The 21,869-nt window shown below is 37.2% G+C and overlaps 1 protein-coding gene across 39 annotated transcripts in view; it reads right to left on the bottom strand.

Annotated features, from left to right (window-relative positions):
• Positions 1–1,798: 1,798 nt before the first annotated feature.
• Positions 1,799–21,869, bottom strand: part of camk2g2 (calcium/calmodulin-dependent protein kinase (CaM kinase) II gamma 2) — a 58,565-nt gene continuing 38,494 nt past the window's right edge. For 2 of the 39 annotated variants that reach the window (XM_058796739.1, XM_058796743.1), the window contains 10 exons: positions 19,451–19,491; positions 14,671–14,748; positions 12,394–12,438; positions 11,962–12,016; positions 8,744–8,848; positions 6,415–6,546; positions 5,871–5,946; positions 5,206–5,300; positions 4,584–4,832; positions 1,799–4,506 (listed from right to left, as the gene is read on the bottom strand). In XM_058796739.1, the coding sequence (XP_058652722.1) occupies positions 4,600–4,832; positions 5,206–5,300; positions 5,871–5,946; positions 6,415–6,546; positions 8,744–8,848; positions 11,962–12,016; positions 12,394–12,438; positions 14,671–14,748; positions 19,451–19,491 (860 nt within the window). In that variant the 3' untranslated portion in view covers positions 1,799–4,506; positions 4,584–4,599. Of the gene's footprint in view, positions 4,507–4,583; positions 4,833–5,205; positions 5,301–5,870; positions 5,947–6,414; positions 6,547–8,743; positions 8,849–11,961; positions 12,017–12,393; positions 12,439–14,670; positions 14,749–18,687; positions 18,721–19,450; positions 19,492–21,869 lie in introns of all 39 variants that reach the window. The other 37 variants (XM_058796753.1, XM_058796762.1, XM_058796747.1 and 34 more) reach the window with 26 other exon arrangements.

Raw genomic sequence — 21,869 nt, 5'->3', positions numbered from 1 at the left:
GTATGGGTCACCGTATGTTACATCACTTTCACTAGATAGATTAGAAATAGAATAGAGTACAATTGTTAGAGGGTCAGTTTTTTATTAAAGAAAACAAGTAGATAGAATAGAGAGTGCTAGCGTTAGAAGGGCATGTTTTTAAAAAAAAATTAAGGTAGATAGAATAGAAACAGAATAGAGTGCAAGTGTTAGAGGGTCGGTTTTTTAGTAAATAATAATATGTGTTTTTAGCCGTTTATTGAAGATGGCTAAAGACTCGGATCGAGTTCTGCCAGCAGGGAACAGTTCAAGTAAAAGTCTGTGAAAGTGATTGTGCACTATAATGCACTGTTCGCTTGAAGAATTCTAGCTTCTGGAGGGAATATAAATCTGAAGTAGGGAATTTGGGTAAAGGGGTGCAGAGCCAGTGATTGTTTTGTAGGCAAATATCAATTCCTTGAATTTTATATGAGTGGCAATTGGTAGCCAGTACAAACTGATGAACAGAGGTGTGACATGCACACTTTTCGGCTCGACTTTTCAGAGACTACTCTTGCTGCCACATTCTTGATTAGTTGCAGAGGTTTGATAGAGCAGGCTGGAAGACCTGCCAAGAGAGCATTGCAATAGTCTAGCCTCGACAGAACACGAGCTTGAACCAGGAGTTGCGTAGCATGTTCTGATAGAAATGGCCTGATCTTTGTTGTTTAAGGCAAATCTGCAGGACTGGGCAAGTTGTAACAATGTGTTCTATGAAATTCAGCTGATCATCAATCACAACTCTAAGGTCCCTGGCTGTTCTGGAAGGTATTATGGTTGATGCGCCTAGCTGGATGGAGAAATTGTGATGAAGTGATGGGTTAGCTGAAACCACAAGCACTTCTGACTTGGCAAGGCTGAGTTGAAGGTGATGTTACTTCATCCAGCTAGAAATGTCGAAAAGATCGGATGATCAGGATGGAATGGAGAGTGGAGTGTCATCAGCATAGCAGTCATATGAAAAGCCATGTTTCTAAATGACAGAATCTAGTCCAAGGACTGAGCCCTGAGGCACCTCAGTAATTAGATGTTGTGACTTTGACACCTCACCCCTCCAAGATACCATGAAGGACCTATCTGAGAGGTAAAACTCAAACTACTGGAGTGCCGTTTCTGAGATGCCCTTTGCCATGAAGGTTGACAGGAGGATCTGGTGGTTAACGGTGTCAAAAGCTGCAGACAGATCCAGCAAGATAAGTATACTGAAGATTTGGGAGCTGCTCTTGTCAGTCTTAAGGCTTCAACAACTGAGAACAGGGATGAAACCAATGAGCTCGTAAATGTAACCACTGCTAATTGTGCAAGCTCAATTTTGTGCGTCATTGTTTTCCAAAATATCAGAATTCATAGGTCAAGCATGCAACTGTGGTGTTCCGCTATAGGGGAACCTTTCAAACTTTTTCAGTCATTTTTGCTGTAAGCGATATTAGGTGTTTCAGACGTTTCACTATACGTAGCCAACAAATTAGACATGCCCCTTTCTACAGGCCAACAGTTTCAGCGCAACCACAGTATTTTAAAGTGTCATCATTCAGGGTTTATGATTATTTTCTGAATATTGAATAACACATCCGATTTAAAGGTGCAGATATGCATTTAACGGCAGTCCAACGCTAGAACGCAAGCATGGTCCACGCGTTTGCATTCTTGTCTACTTCAAATGCATGCTGAGCAGGAGAGCAAAGACAGTGATGTTGACATGATGTTTTATTAAATACTTCCAAACGTTTCAATAATAACAAAGCTATGATGGTTTAACAACATTCAAACAAACACTTGATAGATTTAAATTCATAGTTTTATTAATTGTATGGTCATGCAAAAATCCAGCATCCAATTAAACCTCAGAGTATAAGCATATGTAGTCCCATCATATATGGTTACAATGCAAAAAACTGACAAGAATGGGGAAACATACCAAGCTAAATCTTTGTTAATATCTTTTAGTCCATTTCTTTACAAAATTAGCATTTGATTTTAGCATTGGAAACCATATCTCAGAGCCACATTTTATTTACCTTGAAGATGCAGGTAATATACACATAATTAAATTTTAGGTAACACAGACAGTGAAAATTATTACTAGAAAGTTACACATGCATATTTTCCTTCTGCTGAACTGCATATATGGTTTGGTTGTGGGAGTTATTTAGTTCAGGAATTATTCACTTCGCATACAAAGGCGTTTGTGTCCATCTAACAGTCATAAGAAATACAAGAACTACAATCTCTTGCATCTGGAAACATTTCTTAACCATTTACATTTTTTTTAAAATGGATGTTTGACTGACTAAACTGCACTTTTTAAAACAAGGACACTCATATCTGAGAGGATACACTATGAGTGATAGAAGTGGCCAGAGACTAGGGCTGAACACACTGTTAAAAGACACACTGCAGCAGGGGGCAACAGAGAGCGCAGTATGAAGGTATGGCAGACATCACAGTGCCAGACGGTTTCATCTGTGGACAAGCGAACTCACTAACAAGATGCCTTTAAGGTAGGAGTACTCTCTTTCCTCCCTTTTTTGAACATACAGGGTTGGGTGCAACATTTGGCCCAACTTCAAAAGATAAAATATCACAAGAAATGGCTTAGCACAGAGTAAAAGGGGGAACGTTAAACCCCCAGGCATCACAATTCACACACGGGATCTACATAATAACACAGCCAAGAACAGTGTTCTGATGTATGACAGTCACAGATAAGCTTTAAAGGGAGCACAATGTGTCCATGTGCTTAAATACACCCAAACCAAGAATTTTTTTTTTTTTAAACTATGTGAGTTGTTTACCAAACACCGAGTTGTATGTACTGAAAGTCTGTGTGTGTACGTGCATCTGGATGAAGACGAATGGCTGAGCGTTCAATTCATCCCTCATCAATGATCTGCATTAGTATTTACAGGTTATACTGAACAAATTAAAATAAAACAAGATCAAGATACTCAGAAAAGATTCTACCACAAAATGGACCCCAAAACACCATGGAACTGCATTCATCAAGTCATTTCCATTCAAATCCCTGCCTATAGATGGTCAGGTGATCTTAACAAACCACAATCAAGTCTTTTAAAAAGTCACAATGTATGATGAGACAACGCAAACAGCATCAGAACAAGTGTACAGACACTCATGGAGGGATAATGTGACAGTTTGGGTCTCCTTCTAGAGCATGGACCCCTATGGATGGATTTCATAACCTGAAGTTGCAAAGCAGTCCACAAAAAGTGAACAGAACAGCATAGAGTCTCAAGCTTATGTGCAAAACAGTACAGGCCATTTCATTTTTTTTCCTTTTTTGACATGCGTATAGTCTAAAAAATGATATGCACAGCAGCTGGAAGCCTAAAAGGATGAGCTTAGTAACTCTGTGAGGGGGGGGAGGGGCTATGAGTGTGTTGTGTGTAGTGTTTAGCATCCCCTGGGGACCAGGAGACATATAACAAACTCGAATCTATGTGAGAGTTCTGCAACTTCAGGTTCAGAGAGCCGGGAGGTTATGAGTGCAAACATACAGGAAGGCAAGTAAACCAACCCAACTTGAGTTTAGGCCTCACGTGGAAGTGTGTGTAAAGAAGATTTACGCAAAACACTACATAGCAACAAGCATCTTGAACCCAAGAAAAAACATTTATACGTACACAAACACACACATCTCCCCACCCTTCTCTCCTCTGGACACCACACATTGTTTTGTCCTTTCTCTTTATAAATATCTATTTATGCACAACTACAGTAAATCGTGTCCCACTTTAAAACTATTTTTGAAAAGACAAAATACTTTCAAATACAGCATCATTCAGGAGATAAAAACCAAGAGATCCACAAAAACACAACAGAAAGCCAGAAAAAAATCCTCCCCAACCCCATTCCTTAATTTGAAAGAAAATAAAAGCAACATTAAAACATCCTCTTCTCAATATCTAGAGTCTACACTTTGGTGCTTCAACATCTGATACATTTTTCGTTCCCTCTGATATGCCATGCCATCACATTCTTTGCATAAAAAATAAAATCAAAACAGAAAAATGTTTTCTTAAACATAATAAACTCACACCATTTACCCTTAAAACGGCGTGTGCTTTTCAAAGATTCACATTTCTGATTCTAACTTCCATGTCTACCAGCTGTGAATTACACAAGTGAAGATCTCAATATTTTACAATATATTATTAATACTTTAAACACCATTTCCGAATGTTGGGCAGCAGACATTATGGGATTATGGGTAAAGACAATACAGCGCCCCGTGTGGGCATTAGAAGCATGCAGCATCCAGAAGGCAGGGCTGCTGCCGTGGCCGCCCGCCCCACATCTAGCTAGAGTTGGACTGAAGTGGTGGCCACTTTTAAATATATTTCTTAGTTGTGTCAATTTTTTCCCTCGCGTTTTCAAAACTTCAAGAGGTTCTCTTCTGGCCGGGCTCCAGGCGGCAAGACGTGCACGGAGAAGAAATGCTCCAATCAGCTTTAGTATTCAGGCATGCTAAGGAAGAGAACATAAAAAATACTAAATAATGTTTCCCTTGTTGTGTTGACACTAAGGCATTTGTCAACCAGTACCTTTGCCCTGTGTGGTTCACTGTAGAGGTGCGGCAGGCGCTCCAGAGCAGTGGAAGTGGATGTTGAGCCACTTGGCATCTCGGCGGTGCCACACACGCGTCTCCTCCGACTGGCTGCTGCGTGGCCGGCCCTGGCTGTCCATGTACTGCGTCAGTCGGATATAGGCGATGCAAGCAGCGTCTTCTCCAATCAGGTGCACGTGAGGGTTCAGGATGGTTGTATGCACAGGCTTACTGTTTTTACTCAGCACTGGAGTCAAACACAGGCAGTAGATAAAGACATATTTTGTTATATAAGCCTAACAGGTTAGCTTTAATACCCTTTAACCTCAGGAATGTCCACACCTGTTCCTGGAGGGCCACTATGCTGCAGAGTATAGCTTTAACCCTAAATAAACACACCTCAAACAGTTAACCAAGGTCTTCAAACTCACTAGAAACTTCCAGGCAAGTGTGTTGGAGCTGGTTGAAGCTAAACTCTGCCAGGAGCAGGACTGGACACCCCTGCTTTAACTGAATTTGCTACTTATAATTCTATAGAGCATGAAAGCATGTTATTAATAGGCACAACAAAAGGATACAACTTTATTGGACGCTAGTACATTAAAAAGCATTGGGCTTACAATTCTCAAAGTAGAACTTATGGAAGTCCATTCCCTCAACCAGGTTTCCAAGTGCCTCGGGCTCAAAAGAGGTCAGGCCAGGGTCACAGATCCTCCTGAAACAATAAAGGTTACTTAGATGATAATGCAAACCACTATTCAGTTTCGACTCAATACCCCAAAACATCTAGAATGTTTAATTTTACCCATTTAAAAATGGGAAATCTGGAAATTGGCATAAGCTTACTTAAAATGCACAAATTCGCAACATGTTTCATGCATGTTATAATCAAACATGCTTGTGCTCTACATACCATAAATACTGCTAAAACAAGATTTTCAAAAATCCCTCTTGATAATTGCCAACAAGGTTATTTTGAAATTGTAAATAAGGGGTTTGTTCTTGTTATTTAACACAAGATATTTTATTTGCAATATATGCTATTTTAATGTTCATAGAATTAGCTATTATTTGTGTACTTTCAGCTGAAAACTATTCCAGAAATTTATAAAATCATTACTTATGCATGTTTTGTACCTCAGAAAGCATGATTTTAGTTCAATTTGAAAGTACTTCAAAATCTACCAACAAAAATTATAAAAATCCATAAAACGCACAGTGCAAACAAATCTGTTTAATCGGTGGTATGATAGCTGAAAACATTATATATATAAACAGTACTTACGTGTAAGCTTCAAAATCTCCATTGTTGATAGCCTCAATCAGCTGCTCTGTGATTTTAATGATCTCCTGCTTTCGTGCTGGTGTTTGGGGAAATAGGAGGAACAATCAAGTCTCATCCACAACCATTATTTAAAAAACGTAAACCAGCTTTTTGTTCCTAACAATCTGCTCTTGAAATCTCCCATTCAGCTCAGAATACTATTGGTTGTAATTGGGTGCTGCCTTTCAAGATAAGCACTATTTTCCAAGGCACTCTGACTTTAGCACAAGCTGGGGTCTTAAATGACTTCTACGCAATGTTTATTAAATGCTTCTGATTTCAACCAGCTCAGTAACCACAACCCAACTGTAAAGTACAAATATTTAACACTTGAATCATCTCATAATCCCTACGGATGGCCATGTTTCACTACGAACTGTTATAGGGTGATGAACTGGAGGGACTTTGGTAAAGCCAGAGGGAATGTCAGGAGGTCTTACATTTAGGAAAAAAAAAAAAAAAAAAACCTTAATATCTGTCACTAAATCAACAGTCTAAGACTTACACTGCTGCCTGTGCACGCTGCTGCCCCCTGGTGTGGTGGAGGCTGGAGCAGGTACAGCAGGCTCTAAATCAGGACAGGAGCTCTGACCTGAACTGCTCCAAGCAACATTCTTAACATCATGTGGTGGATCGGCTGCAAGACAACGGCACAAATAAACAAAGCTGCAACTAAGCACACAGAGATGCTATGCCACAGCAAAACAAAAGTACGATAAACAAACTGAGCACTACTTAGAGACGTGCTGCCTTCAGAACAATATACTACCTTACTACAGCTGCAGTATATAGTATGCATACTGTGCACAATATGCAAATCATGAAATATCTGGATAACCTATTACATTTGACAAACTGTGCAGTATTAAACAGAGATTACTGAGATTAATACTACATCCCAAAATGCAATGCATTCAAATTCACCTTCCATTTCGATTATAGTAATTTTCCATTGCTTGACTCATTATCTGAGAAAATTGTCATTGACAAAAATGTAAAAAAATATTACACAAAATTTGATTTAAATGATTTATTTATAGATTTACTTTTCTATTTGTATTATTTTACATTAAAAATTATTTTTAAAAATGATAGTGTATACTGCACAATATTCAGTATGTAAGATAGTATTCTGTTCCAAACATTCACAGTCACTAATTCATATTCAAGTACATCTTGATCAATGGATCCCTTGGGGAGTGGGGGGTGGGGGGGTGGGGTCTGAGTTAAAAATATTCTGTGTTAAGTATTAAATAAAATTAATAAATTAGTAGCAAGAATATATTAAAATAAACTCAAATTTAAATAAACACACAAAATTCGAGATGTAAACCATCCAAGGATGGGATACTGTGGGGCCTTTGAGTCAAAAAGGCTGAGAACCACTGACCAAGATTACATCGCATGCTACATAAAATATCAAACTACTGCAGATGATGCTTAAACCACTGCATGTCACACAGAAAACACTGCAGAATTAAATTCAGTAATTAGATGATTACTGAATATGATTAATGAACAGAAAACATACACTGGCAGGGTTGATAAATATGTATGAAAATTATCTAGAGGATTACAGCAGCAATACTGCAGCATACTGAATCAGAGAGCTGGTAGCGTTTGTTTTAACAGTCCAGCAGATGGTGGCAGATCTCATGGGTTTTTTTAAACTGAAACCTGCAGCAGTCTGGTTCAGTGGTTTGAGCAGGCGCTGAACTCAACATGCAGCCAGACAGATGCAAAGATGATACAGCCTGTGTTATGTGTTATGGCAGTATAAGCGGTAGGAGTTAATGAAGAACACAAGAGGAGCAATAGCCACACTGAGTAGATCTATGCACAGTATGTGCATGTGTTGAGAGATGTCTGTCGTGTACAGTCCCAGCACGGGCCCTCTGCTCATCTGTCACACTCAAAGTATTCAGTGTCACACAGATAAATAAATGAAAAGGTCACTCTGACTGAGAAGGTCAGTGCAATTCTTTCCATGTCAGAGGTGAGGATGTACATGAGTAAAGGGCAGAGATGGTGGACTGCGAGAGACTCAAAATTGGGTGACAATCTCTGTCCTTGATTCCGCTAATAAGTGTACAATGCGGATTACAGCAGATCATGTGGCCTGCATTTTATTTTTGAGTACTGCAATGACTTAGGAAAATTTGCCATATTATTGTCTTGAAGGGGTCATATTATAAGGAACTGAATTTTCCTTGATTGTTTTTAGATATAAAAAAAGCTTCATATACTACAAAACACTCTAACTTAAAATTGAGCTCTTACTTTCTCCTCAGTACAAAAAGAGAATTTACTCAAACGACTCAATCCAAACATTCACAACCTTCCTGCATCATACAGACACAGATGAATACTTCAATATAGTATTCAGTACACTCATATCCTTTTATGAATCACATTTGAGCAGAAAAACTGCTACCCGTGTCTGAGTAGACAACTAGGCAAAGCAACAAAAATCTAGTTTAATTCAAGGGTCAGCGAGAGCTTGGAAAATGAACATCACAAATTGAAGTAGTTTTTGCAGCAACAAAACTAAAAAAACAATAATGCATCAATAATACAAATAAGATGTATCATATGACCCCTTTCATAATGAGACCAAACCTTAAAATTAGGGTATTTAACAATGTAGAAGTCCAGTGAGTCCATCACAGCCAGATTTGTTTTGCAGCATATTAAGACAAGGTTAGAAAGGTGAGATACTTTAAGTTAGCAGTGGGAACAGTAGGAACGGAGAATATGTGAGGTAGAGATCAGATGAGTCCAGTAGGGAGTTGTAGAAACAGCTGATAAGGTCACTGCTGTAGCAGTTGACTTACTGGGCGGTGGGCAGGGGGGAGAGGCCTCAGGCTGAGGCGCTGGCTCCTCCGAGGCACTGCACTGGCTCACCACTGCACTGTCATTGCTAGCCCCACCCACCGATACTGACACAGACAATTAGGGGGAAAAATGTGACATTTGATGTGGTAAGTCATACCACAAGCCTTTTTCCAGCTTGGCTTTTGTGCTATATTTATATATGAAATGATGACATAATTTGCATGATAATCTTCCAAAAATACCAACAGCACACACAATAGAGTACACAAAAAACACATGCTGAAACATAACGTGCATGCAACTTAAGAGCAAAAAGCAATTAGTATAAAGGGTAATGTGTAATTGTGAAAAAATGTTAATTCAAAATTAAAAAGCAATATTTTCTAAACCTTGAAGTCTCCATTACCTCTATACAAGGACATGTTATACAACTGTTTGTATTTACATGGAGTTTCAGAAAAAGCTGAAAGACTTCTCTGTCTGGGACATATTTTCACCCTGGTATAGAATGTGAGATCTTTGGGCCTCTTTGCTATGACGCAAGTCGACGGTTTGTGAGGTTTAACCCTCAGAGACCCACTTTTGGAAGAACTGCAACACTTTTTTTTTATTTTTTTTTATAAAGCATTTAAATACTTAATGAATAAATAAATGCGAGATAAAACTAGGTAAGAAACATTGTCATGACAAGTTTTATGCAGTTTTTGTTTTAAACGGTTTGATATAAATACACACACACACAGCTGTTAAAAAGTTTGAGCTATGCATGTTTTTAAATGTTTTTGAAGTCTGTTCTGCTTAACAAGGCTGCACTTAATCGACCATAATACGGTGAAAAAAGTACTGTGAAATATCATTACAATTTAAAATTACTACTTTATATTTTAGTATATTTTGAAATATATTCCTCTAACGGCAAAACTGAATTTTCAGCATCATTACTCCAGTCTTTAGTGTCACATGTTCCTTAAGAAATCATTCTAATATGCTGATTTGTTGCTCAACAAACACTGTTGTAAACAGTTGTGATGTGTAATATTTCAGATTCTTTGATAAATAAAAAGTTCAAAAGAGCATTTACTTAAAACAGAAATATTTTGTAACATTATAAAGTCTTTACTGTCAAATTATTTATTTCTTTAAAAAAAACAAAAAAAAAAACTTAGGTCTCCAAGGCTTAGGTCACAATATATTGCCTGACCATCAAACTTAGATTAGTGTTAAGTAATGAATGATCCTAAAGCTCTACTGACCCATTAAACCTCTGCTTGTGTTTCTCAGACTGAATAGAAGTGATTAAAGTAAGGTAATGTTTTATTATCTAACAGCCCTCTAAAGACAGTATAGAAGCTCAGAATAACTCAGAATTTAACCAAAAACGGATCTGAAGATGAATGATGCCAGGGTTGTGTACAGTTGAATTGAACTGTTGTGTAATATTGCTATGTGCTGTTATGACCCACCATGTGACTGTTAGACAACATACTGAGATGTGATATGGAGGCTCAGCAATTTTCAGAAGAGGTATTTGTTGCCTGTAAAGGTCAGTGTGGTAAAACTAATATTCCCTCAGATATTGTGGACATTCATTACTTGAACACAAAACTTTGTGATTCATCAGTGTCATGGTAACTCTGGCATTCACAGCACGGCTTCTTTACTTGGCAAGCTTGTGCTGATTCATGATAGCAATCAGTCTGTCTGACCCTGTTTTGGTGCCTTATACTACACTATAGCTGCTGCTGTAGTGACCAGCAATGTATCTACAGCTGACGAGCTGGCTGTCAATGCACACTCAAAGCAATTATCATGCTATGAAGGTCCTTTCACCACACAGGAATAAATCTCACTGTCAATCATTCACTGCCTGTATCTGTATAATATTTATTCCCTCTGGCCCTCATTACCACTATTTCTCTTTAAGAGTTGGAAAATGTACAACCCTTGACCCTGTTTACACCTAGTAATAAAGTCTGTCCAAAGCATTTCACGAACCTTTCAATGCAATCACATTCAGACATAGCCAAAAAACATTGAATTTGTAGTATAACCACCATGTAAAATACATAGAGCTCATCAAATTTGGTAAACGGAAACTCAAGCGTGCTTGGTTGACACGTGACAACAGGTCTCAAACATGTATGGGCCATCATATGTGATGTGCGTTGATCAACGTTTATATGTGAATAAAATCCTAAATTAAATCTGTTCATCATATACAGTGACCTGTCTTTTTAAAAGACTTGAATTAAATTGCTCAATTCATATGGATTTCTTTCACCATCTTTATGAACTCTGTAAAGCATTAATCGACTGAAGATGTAATGGACTTTCAGCAGAGGGACAGAAATCTGTCAGGTTTCATTAATAATATATTAATTTGTGTTTCTGAGATATAAAAGGTTTCTGAGGTATAAAAACACATGAGGGTGAGTGAATACAACACACTCATGGCAATTCGCAACTTTGTAAAACAGTTACATTTTCTCATTTTCATTTTTGGGTGAACAATCCTTTTAAAAAAAAAAAATTGTAAGGATGTTTTTTTTTTTTTTTTTACAATAATCCCATGACTAAACTGAAAGCTATTCTATCAACTTCCATTACCTAAATCAAATCAATATTTGGTGTGACCATTTTTAAAACACCACCAAATCTCTGAGCTACACTTTCATAAAGTTTTAAACAGTTTCCAGGCAGGTTTTTCCAAACACCTGGGTTTTCCCAACTGTGTTTTCCCAACAAATGTGCAACTGGCCAAATTCTATGGATTTAGACAGTCTCAGTTGCTTCTGTCTCTTTATGTAATCCCAGATGGACTCAAAAATGCGATGATACCATCTGATGTCGGACTTGATCAAACAAAAATCTCAGTGGATAATTGCAATTTGCAAAAGGAATGTTTGGGAATCCAAAACTGATATTATCTACTCACATACATAGGCCAAAGATACAAATGGTCTTGAAAGCAATGTTTTGGTGAAGCATCTAAGACTATTGCACAAAATTGTATGTAGTCACAAAATCACAGACCCTGCTAAAAAATCTGTTAAAGGACAGATCTAAATATCAGGTGTAAACAGGGCCTTTAATACACTAACTAATGGCCTTTTTGAGTAATATTTGCACCAATACACACACACACACACATCCCATTCTGTAGATCCCAGAGAACAAGAGAAAGACATGCAGAGTACATGAGGAGTTGATAGTGTACCTTTCCTACCTTTCATGTCCTCCTCTTCTGTGGTGTTACAGCTCTCTGTAGACCCCTGTGACGAGAGAGAGAGACAATGTGCAAGATGGAGGGATGATCGTATGAAGGTGGGAAGACGGGAAAAGAAGTATAGAAATACAGGTTTGCAGACAGGGTCTATAAACCATGTGGAACAATATACAGTGCACACACTGTGAATCAGCAAACACACACACATAAAGAATCACCCGCAAGCACAGATATACCCCAGCACACCCTCACACACAAACAGAGCTCTCACAGGAACACACCAAGCCCTGCACAAACCAGCCAACCCAGCATGAGGGCAAGCACCCTTTCATTTGAGTCATATTTGTGAAGGTTTGGGGTTGTGGCATTAGGAAGTGGCTCAAATGACTGGTGTTCAATGCAGAGCTAAAAGAGGTGGCTTACCTTGATACCATCGGCTGGATTGTGCACGACAGTGGTCTGTGGTTCCTGGGGAGGCAGGAGAGAGTTTACCATGCAGGGCTGAGGTAAGAGGGTGTAGGGACCCTAACTCCACAACTAGCATGATGAGCCTACACTACTGTTATGATTGTCAGCAGCCAGAAGGTACATCAAACACTGACATTGGAGAATTTTGCATTTGAGTTCCTTGAGTTAATACGTAACATATGTATACAGAGGCCCCAAAAATGTATTTTGCCTCTTATTTTACACTTTAAAAAAAAGGATGAATTTCATTGCATTAAAATAAACAATATAATGCATGATATAAGATACAAAAAGTGATAGTTGGTATAATTTGTTTGTCATTTACAAACAAAGACTAAAACAAGCAAACAAACAATCAAATAAATGTGCTATATTTCTTTAAAATAAATGCTATTTGGTTTGGTGTTTTTTTATATCATGTTACAATTATGCTTGATAACAAGAAAATACAGTAAACAAAAACATACTCGTGCGATTTTTCTTTAAAATAAAATGCCACTTGGTTTGGTGTTTTGTTATATAATGTACATATTCTGGTTATGTTTGACAATCAATCAATTAAATCAATTAATAAATCGGATTGATAATGTTTGATAACCAGAAATAACAGTTAATAAATCAAATAAAAATAAATTCATTCATTCAATTCATGTATTTATTTGTTTGTTACATTGTTTTATTTATAATAAATGTTATACAGTATTTCTTTAAAATAAATGCTACTTGGTTTGTTTTGTTAAATCATGTGACGCAAATGTTTGAAAACCAGAAATTATCAATAAATATAAATAAATAAATAAAGAAAGAAAGCAAGCAAGCAATCCTGTCCTATTTTTCCTTAAAATAAATGTTACATATGCAATGGCATTCATACATGTTTAAGTATCATTTAGGTGTCTAAATACTTTGAGGCCGCTGTATACAATAATTACAATGTGACGAAGGATATTATCCAAAGAACTGAAGGTCAATGGAAATGCAAGCAAGGATTGGGTACAGTTAACCACAGAAACACAGTGGAAGAGGAAGTAGTCATTAAGCTTGACAAGTCTCTCTCCAAGACCGACCCCAGTCACCAACAGCACACAGACATAACAGAAATGATTAACACCACACAAACAGTTAGCTTTCAATGCCACAGTATGTTTTTTCTCCTGAAAGCACAAAGCATTGATCCCACCTTTGCACATACACACCCCACATACAAACAAACAAACGGTCTAGCGCACTAGATTCTACTTTATTTCCACCACCACTAACACAACACCCTCTAATAAGCAAACTGTCAACGCAGACTTGAAGATGCAGTCCCTACATGCTGAGAGCCAATTACAGTTTCATTCCCTTTGATGCAGTTCAGACAAAACCCCACATCGCCTGTCAGCCCGAGCAACTTCAAGGCCTGGGCGGTGAGAAGGATGGGCGTATTGGTCAGTCACACAGTGTAGCATGAGGACAGGGACACTGTAGTGTCCAAAAGTCTGACACCTTACTGAAATTTAGAAGAAACTGATGTAACATGAATAAGGAGTTGAGGACAAAACCAAACACTGAGATATAATGTTGAATTGAATGTTATAACAGTATAACAATTAAAGATTTTGATTTTAAATTGGTTTCAATCACATTTTATGCTGATAATAAACAATTACATCAGACTTTTAGACTTCATGTCCTCTGAAGGCCGTACCAGAAACAGCCATTCATCAAAGGAGCAATTACCCATAATGCAAAGTTAGGGATTGCATCTTCAGAACAAACAGAACAGCTCTGCATCCTGACATAAAATGATCCTGTTTTACCCTTGGAGACTCGACTGAGATTAAGACAATGTGCAACCAGGCTTTATCTACATTTCACTTGCCTAAAAAAAAAAAAAGAAAAAAAGAAAAAAAAAAGTGATCTCTCACTTTAATATGGTCAGAGCAAGTTATTTGAAGTTTTTGAAGTGCAGGGTTTGTCTGTTAAGCTGTCAAACTTCTCCTGCGAGTTTGTTTGGGTAAAATAGGAAGTCAGAGAGAAATCCACAGGCACAAACCAGATGTTTTAGTTCAACTCATCAAAAACCATGAGCAACGTCACACATCTTCATCTGAGTGGATTGAGCGATGGGTGGTGGAAGTCAAAACAACAGGTATGGGACAAACTGAAAGCCTTTTACTAAACAAAGACTTGAGGACTAAGAAAAGGAAAGACTATGAGTGAAGGAAATAAAAAGTTAAGATGAAGTACCATTGGTGCAGTGGATGATATGCTGCTGTCTTTGGTGCTGCTGCTTACTACACTGTTTTTGTTGTTGTTTGTCTGTGGCTGGGCAAAAACAAAACAAAAACAATGACAACACAAAATGATTTTTGTTCAGTGCCATTCAAGAACCGACAGCCTCAGCTCATACTTGACACGTCGAAAAGCCACAGTGCAGCACGTAAGGGGACCTGTATGGGTAAATTTGCTTAGAAGTAAGAGAACACTCACGTAACGTGACCTAGAGTACCTTTAATGACACACTTTCGTGAAATAAGCACTTTTAGCTCTACTTGAATTAATGAAAGACGCTCAACTGTGTGCTTGTTTTTGTGAGAGGTTCGCTGATTATACAGAATTCAACTACTGATTATACAGATTTAAACTACCAATGGTGGATAATAGTACAAAATGAAAAATAATGAAGCAATTTTCACTTATCTGTAAAATCACATGACAGTTCTTGATAAAAACAAAGATAAAACATAGTGGCTGTATAAAAGGAGCCAGTAAGCTTCCTTTACAAGGTTATGCTCGTTATAATTAAAACTGTTCAATAATTCTTAAAATATGTCATGATATAGTTCATCATTGTGTATGTAAGCATCTTTCAAACATCTACGTGGAGTGAAATTTGTTACAGTGTTGATAAATTTGTAAATATATTTCCATATTTTTCAATATATTCATGAAATTGATATCAACAGTTCCTCCAGTGCTAAAAAACCCCCATCAAAATCAGAGAAATGTTTCAAGGCTACAGATAAAGTGTTTGGTATTTGCAGAAATATTTAAATATTTTATTTTTTAAATATATACTATATTTAAATATACTATTTTGTTGGCACAGTAACAGCTAAAGGCCAGCATTACTGTCATGGAGCCACAAGACCCTGATAGTTCACTAGTGCATGCAGTGAAAAGCTTCAGCGCTCAGACCTCTTACTCTGTGAATCAATGCAGGGTACAACTTATGATTAAAAAAAGAACAAAGTCTGACTGTATGAAAGAAAGAAAAGAGGTGGCGGTAAAGCAGAGACGATTCTTGAGAAGAACAGTCAAGAATCCTTACAGAAAGATTCAACAGGTTAACAAACACTGAAGCAAGAGAGCAGCCAAAAGTTATTCATCCCAAAAGTTCAACAGCCATAAAGAAAAGAAGATACTATTTTTTAAGAAACTGCTTTATTTATACATTCAGTCTTCTTTGAAAGAAACTAGCCTCCGCTATATCACCCCATTGCTGAAAAATGTCAATTTTATATTAATTGAAATTTTTTTAGATGTTTACAAAGAACTTTTAATATTGTGTCAATATAAAATATATTTTTTTACAAATATTATATTATGATTTTTATAATACTATAATATAATTTATGATAAAAGCTTTTGAAAATGTATAACTTAATATAAGATGTTAAAGATGATCGATTTTTGTTTCCAAGAGTCTAATTAGAATCAATTAAACTACGACTGGGTGACCTTTAAGTTTATTATTAGATTTCAAGACCACAAATAGTTCACTGGAAAAGGACCAGGTCTGCTTAATTATACGGACCATGAATGGTGAAAAGGGAGTAAAACTGAGGTCAGGGTGTGCTTATGTCCAGATCTGATGGAGAAACTCAAGACGAGAAATGGCAATTTATGCACAATCACCTCGATGGTGTTTGTTAGATAATAAAAATGCAGAACTGAGCTTCCCCTGTGACGAGGATGAAACAGAACTGCCATGTCTAACTCACAGACATTAACTGCTGCTGTAATTTACTTTCAATTGCTTGATGACAGAAGAACATTTATTTATTCTTCAGGGGGAAAAAATTCTATGAAATCCATATGGATAATTAAACGTCATTATAACCACAATAAAAATAAAATAAAATAAAAAAAAGACGACATACTTTTTTTTTTTTAAATTGTAACAAGGGGCTCTACTTGTTAGGACAAACCTGATGTCACAGCCACTGCAGCTATTGCCATGGCAACAGAAATCGCCTGGCGCACTATGGACTGTGGGGAAAAAGGGGAGTTCCAGTGAGAGAAAGGCTTGTTTGTGGGTCTTTAGACGGTCTGTTCCAATAGCGTTTAAATTCTCTCTTTCCTATTCAAGAGCCCTTTGTTCACTCCGAGCAAACTTCAGCCTTCGTCATAATCAGTGGCTACATGCTACTGATTCTTAGAGATGTTCCGATACCCTTTTTCCCTTCCCGATACCGATTCCGATACCTAGGCTCAGGGTATCGGCCGATACTGAGTACTGATCCGATACCTGGGTGTGTATCTGATTATACAGCTGTATGTACTACTAGATCTGTATAGATACAATTATTTTATGGTGTGCTTCACCATAGATAGATAGATAGATAGATAGATAGATAGTCTGGCGAGTAAACAAAAAAATATAATATATAATGTTTGGAAAATGGCATTCCATTTTTAAAATCTATTTAAATATCTAAAAGTACACTCTTAACATCAGTCAGTGAAGCATTATAAATGTATTATGATAACCGAGTATTATTTAATGATATAACTTTAGCAATTAGAATTAAAACTTGGTAACCATGAATACAGTCATTTTAACTGAACTGGTGGTGGTGCTTTTTTGGTCATTCAGTGTTTCTCTGAAAAATGGGGGGGAAACTATCAATAATACTGATAAGATAATAATCATACTATGAATTCCACTAAGAATAATATAAAACGCACTAAGGATTAACGAGCTGCTGGATTCATGAATATTAATCACGTTGCCTGCGTTCGCTTGAACTGATTTGCTGAAATCAAAACAGGGACGATTATAGGTGAGCGCCAGCCAATGAGATTGTCGCTTGCGCATTAGCTCCGCCTATTACCGGAGAACCCGGCAGTTCTTAAAAGATGAAGAATTCCAAAGGAACTCCGTTATTCTGACAGGAAAATACAACAAAGAATATCGTTTACATACCAAGCAGAATTGACGCGCTACATAAGTCTCTCTCTCTCTCTCTCTCTCTATGCATGTGAGGAAAAAAAGCAAAGCGACGGCGAAAAGCAAAGCTCACACTAGAGCTTACGGTACGTCAAATACAGGTGCGCTGCGCATTCATTCAGATGAACTGAAAAATAGCCCAGATCGCTTGACGGAGAGTGAAACTGAAGCGCTTGGTCAGAGTGTTCAGCGAGTGACAATATATCTGTGCTAAACTTATACATAGCCTCCAACTCACACACTGGCGAGTATAACCTGAGCATTTATTAGCCAGTGGCTAATATTATACACTATTTAGTCGCCCAGGGTGAAGATTTAGTCGCATATGCGAGTGATTTACTGGCAATGTGCTACCACGTTTGTATTTATTCTTTGCTGCTCTAAATAGTGGTTGCTTGTGCACAACTTCCTGTGTTTGCATTCTGAGCAGCGAAGAAGAATTGATTTCCGATTTGCAGCGTTAAGCAAAGCTAGCGGGCATAACTATAGATCTTGTTTAAGAATGGTATCGGATCGGTACATGGCTTCAAGTACTCGCCGATACCGATGCCAGATTTTTTTGTGGTATCGGTGGAATTTCCGATACTAGTATCGGAATCGGAACAACCCTATTGATTCTAAAGGCCCATGAAATTGGAGAGGGTCGAGCTGGAGGAAGCTCACAAGGTTTATCAGGGGCTTGCAGAAGACGGACCAAACTTAGGTCAAGGAGAAACCTCTCAGACGAAACCCTGGTCTGGCTCACCAAAAAAGCACTGAGATGCAATGGTAATGAAGAATGAACTTCAAGGAGAATGAGCTTACAATATAAGCGTGTGTATGTAATAAAACAGAGTTGAACGGGTGAACATGGCTCTGTTAATGTTTGATGATCCTATGACTCACAAAATCCTACAATGAGACAAAAAAAAAAAAGAGACCCAAACAAACTCTCGAGCATCTCAACCAAGAAAAAAAAAAAAGAGAGCCAGAGAGTGAGAAAGTGTTGAGGGAGAGTCAGAAAAAGGGGAGAGACACGGAACAGATCTCACCATCAAATAAACACTGGAGCTTGACTTCCTTTTCTGAACAGGGTGAAACAGAGGAGGGCAAAACAGGGAAGCATAAAAACAGGCCAGTGAACACAGAAAAAATTAAGCTGCTAGTTAGATCCCACAGAGAAGAAAGAGAGAGGAAAAATAAACAACCACAAGAAGTTGCAAAGCCATGTGTGATGTGACAGGTGTTTAGTAGCAACAGTTGAAAAGTGTTAAACTGCTGAAATTGATTTATTGACAAGACTTGTTTCATTTCAAGCATTTGCTTCTCGGTTGCTTGGTGAAAGGCTGACGATTCACTGCATGCACAGAGACGGCACAGGGTTGAGTAAGCCTCTCTGCTTCAACAGATTTTGCCATGACTCAGGACTAACAAATGGGCAAATGTCATGAATGGTCTAAATATGCCGAATGCCTTTCGCTTGGGTCTCCTTGGGGGGGATCACACTGAAATATACCAGCCTAATAAAATGTAAGCATGCTAATCATTTGAAATGAGAAACAGAGAGTGTTTAATCATTTTGGTTTACGCAAACCATTTGCTGGTTAGCTTGACTGTCAGTTCTGTTTATAATATGTCCTTAAAAGGAGGAAAATAAATATGACAAGAAAAATCTTGTAAACATAAAAAACTGGAGAAGAATTGTGCATTCATTTATGATACAAAAACATTATATTTGATCATTTCAATGCTGATTCAAGAACTTACTGTACTGTAAGTAATGAGAAAGATTTATAAAATGTGTGTTGGGCTTACCTTCACGCCATCAGACTTCTTGTTCAGTAAACTTTTGCATGCTGAAATATGAGGTGAGAAAAACAAACAAAAAAAAATTAGAAATGCTCAAACATTTGATGAACTGACTAGTTACTGACATATGAATGTTGCTCGATTAGAGTATAAAACCAGTATTGGTATTACTAACTAAAATATTAAAAAAAAATTGTCAAAATAAATCTGAAATAAAATAAAATGTTAGATTACATATTAACAAATAAAATTAATAAAAATGGAAAAAGCACAAGACAATATTAATAAAACTTGAAAAAAAAAACTGAAAATATAAAAATAAAATATGAATACTATGATAGCATATAAGTCGAGTCACACGACCAGAAAAACCATCCATAGGGCAGTGAAATGGCACCCATTCCCAGTGAACAAGCAAACGCCAAAGCCCTGGTACCATATAATGTGGCTAGAAGATTTCTCCACCAAGAAACATGAAAGACCACCTCAAGTTTGATATGAAACATATTTCATGAACACATCTTACCCTGTGTTCTAATAAACAGAAACATGGTTTGAAAACGAAACAGATCTAATGAGACACAATGCCAACACATATGCACAAACAAAAAAATACAAGGAAACGAGTAGACTTTCTAAGTATGATCTTCAAATTCCCTTACCTTTGAAAGTAGATAGAGGTAGGAAAGAATGCAAAAAGGGAAAAAGGTAAGATAAATCAATCAACAGATTATTAAAAAGAAAAATAGCTGTGGCAAACAAAATAATCAAGCAAATCAAAGCAAAACTAGAGGATTTTCTGTTCATGCTGGGTCCATGCTGTGCAGAGGCATCTCCTGTCTGGCCTGCTGTCATCACTGAAGGCATTTCTCCTGCACAAGACTCCATGCAGATCTGACAAACCAATGCCAACGTCTGCTTCAGTTCACTCTATAGCACATTAGAGCTGAACTGCTGATTCATTAGAAGACTGAGTGGTCGGACGATAAGTCCTTTTTTTTCTGACCTGTTCAGCTGTTGTGCTCCTAATTAAACTGGTCTCATAATTAAATTTTATAATGGGGTCAAATGAGTTTGTGTGCTGCACTTGTTGATAGTATGGAATGGATCAAAAACTACTTTAGCATGAGTTAAAGATATTGTGGTGGACCGATAAGAGTTTTTTAATTTTTTTATTTAGTCGATGCCATTTCCAATAGAGAGAGCAGGGTGGGTGATAGCCAATAAAGTGCTCCTACATACACTATTGTTCAAAAGTTTGGGATCAGTAAGTTTAAATAAAATTAATATTTTTTTTTCCCAGCAAGAATGCATTAAATTGATCAAAAGTGACATTAAAGCCTTTCACATTGCTAGGGCTGGGTATCGAGTTCGATGCTTTTTAGGCACCGACCGAATTGCATCGAGTATCGAAAAACGTCTTGTCGTTCGGTACAAAATTTAGATACCTAAGGGGTTAATCTTATCAACGTCAGTGAGGCAGTAAGCCTGCAGCACTAGGTGTGTTCAACTAAAGCGGCGCAGCGCAGATTTACTGCAGTTTGCTCTCTGTCGCGCGGTTTTGTTTACTACACACAGACTGAAGCGCGCGGTGATTTCAGCGTCTGCCGTCTCACTAAATGAGGACATAAACACATGAACAACATCTCCAGAACTGCTCCGAGTCTCACTTCATTAGCATTTTACCATTTGATTTGAGTAAAACTAGCCTCATATCATATACACGGAAACCCCTCAAAATAAAAGTTCGGTTTAACTTGGAAGACACTGCGGCAGAAATACATTACTATTGTTCAGCAGAATGTACATACTGTTACTACTAGGCTACTATTAAAATTATTAAAACTTTATTTTTTTAAGTAATGAACACACAACATTTCTTCCATGTTTTAATTTTAATAGTAAACCCCCTTTGTTTGCCAAAATAAATAAATAAACTTTGATTTTCAATAATTTAAAGAAATGAAATTAATGTTTTATGCCTTCATTTGAAAACCAGAACACAGAATTTCTGAGGAAAAATAAAAACATTTCATAAGGCTATTTTAACAATAAATTTGAATAAACTAAGTTTTTATGCATTCAAATTATTAGACATACTACACCAGAATTTAATAACAATAAAACATATGGTGAAAGAAAATAAAACACCCACTTATAAAAGCGGATAAAGATTTAACAACCTAGAATAAATGAATAGAAATGATGATTCTGTCTGAGCTATGCGTTTTAAAATGAACACACACTAGTGTAAATGTAGCCTAACAGATGTGTAAACTGAAAACTATTTGAACTTTATTAAAATTATTTGCACTGATTTATTGTGTTGGATATATTTTGTTCCTTTGTGCAGTGGCTCAAGAGATGAGGCTTTGAGTCTGTATAAATGTCAACAAGCTGAAAAAATAAAACCAAAGTTTTTTTG

The sequence above is a fragment of the Onychostoma macrolepis genome, chromosome 13 (genome assembly GCF_012432095.1).
Source record: "Onychostoma macrolepis isolate SWU-2019 chromosome 13, ASM1243209v1, whole genome shotgun sequence".
NCBI classification, from domain to species: domain Eukaryota; kingdom Metazoa; phylum Chordata; class Actinopteri; order Cypriniformes; family Cyprinidae; genus Onychostoma; species Onychostoma macrolepis.
The sequence above is the reverse complement of the archived record's forward strand: the minus strand, read 5'-3'. Positions and strand labels throughout refer to the sequence as shown.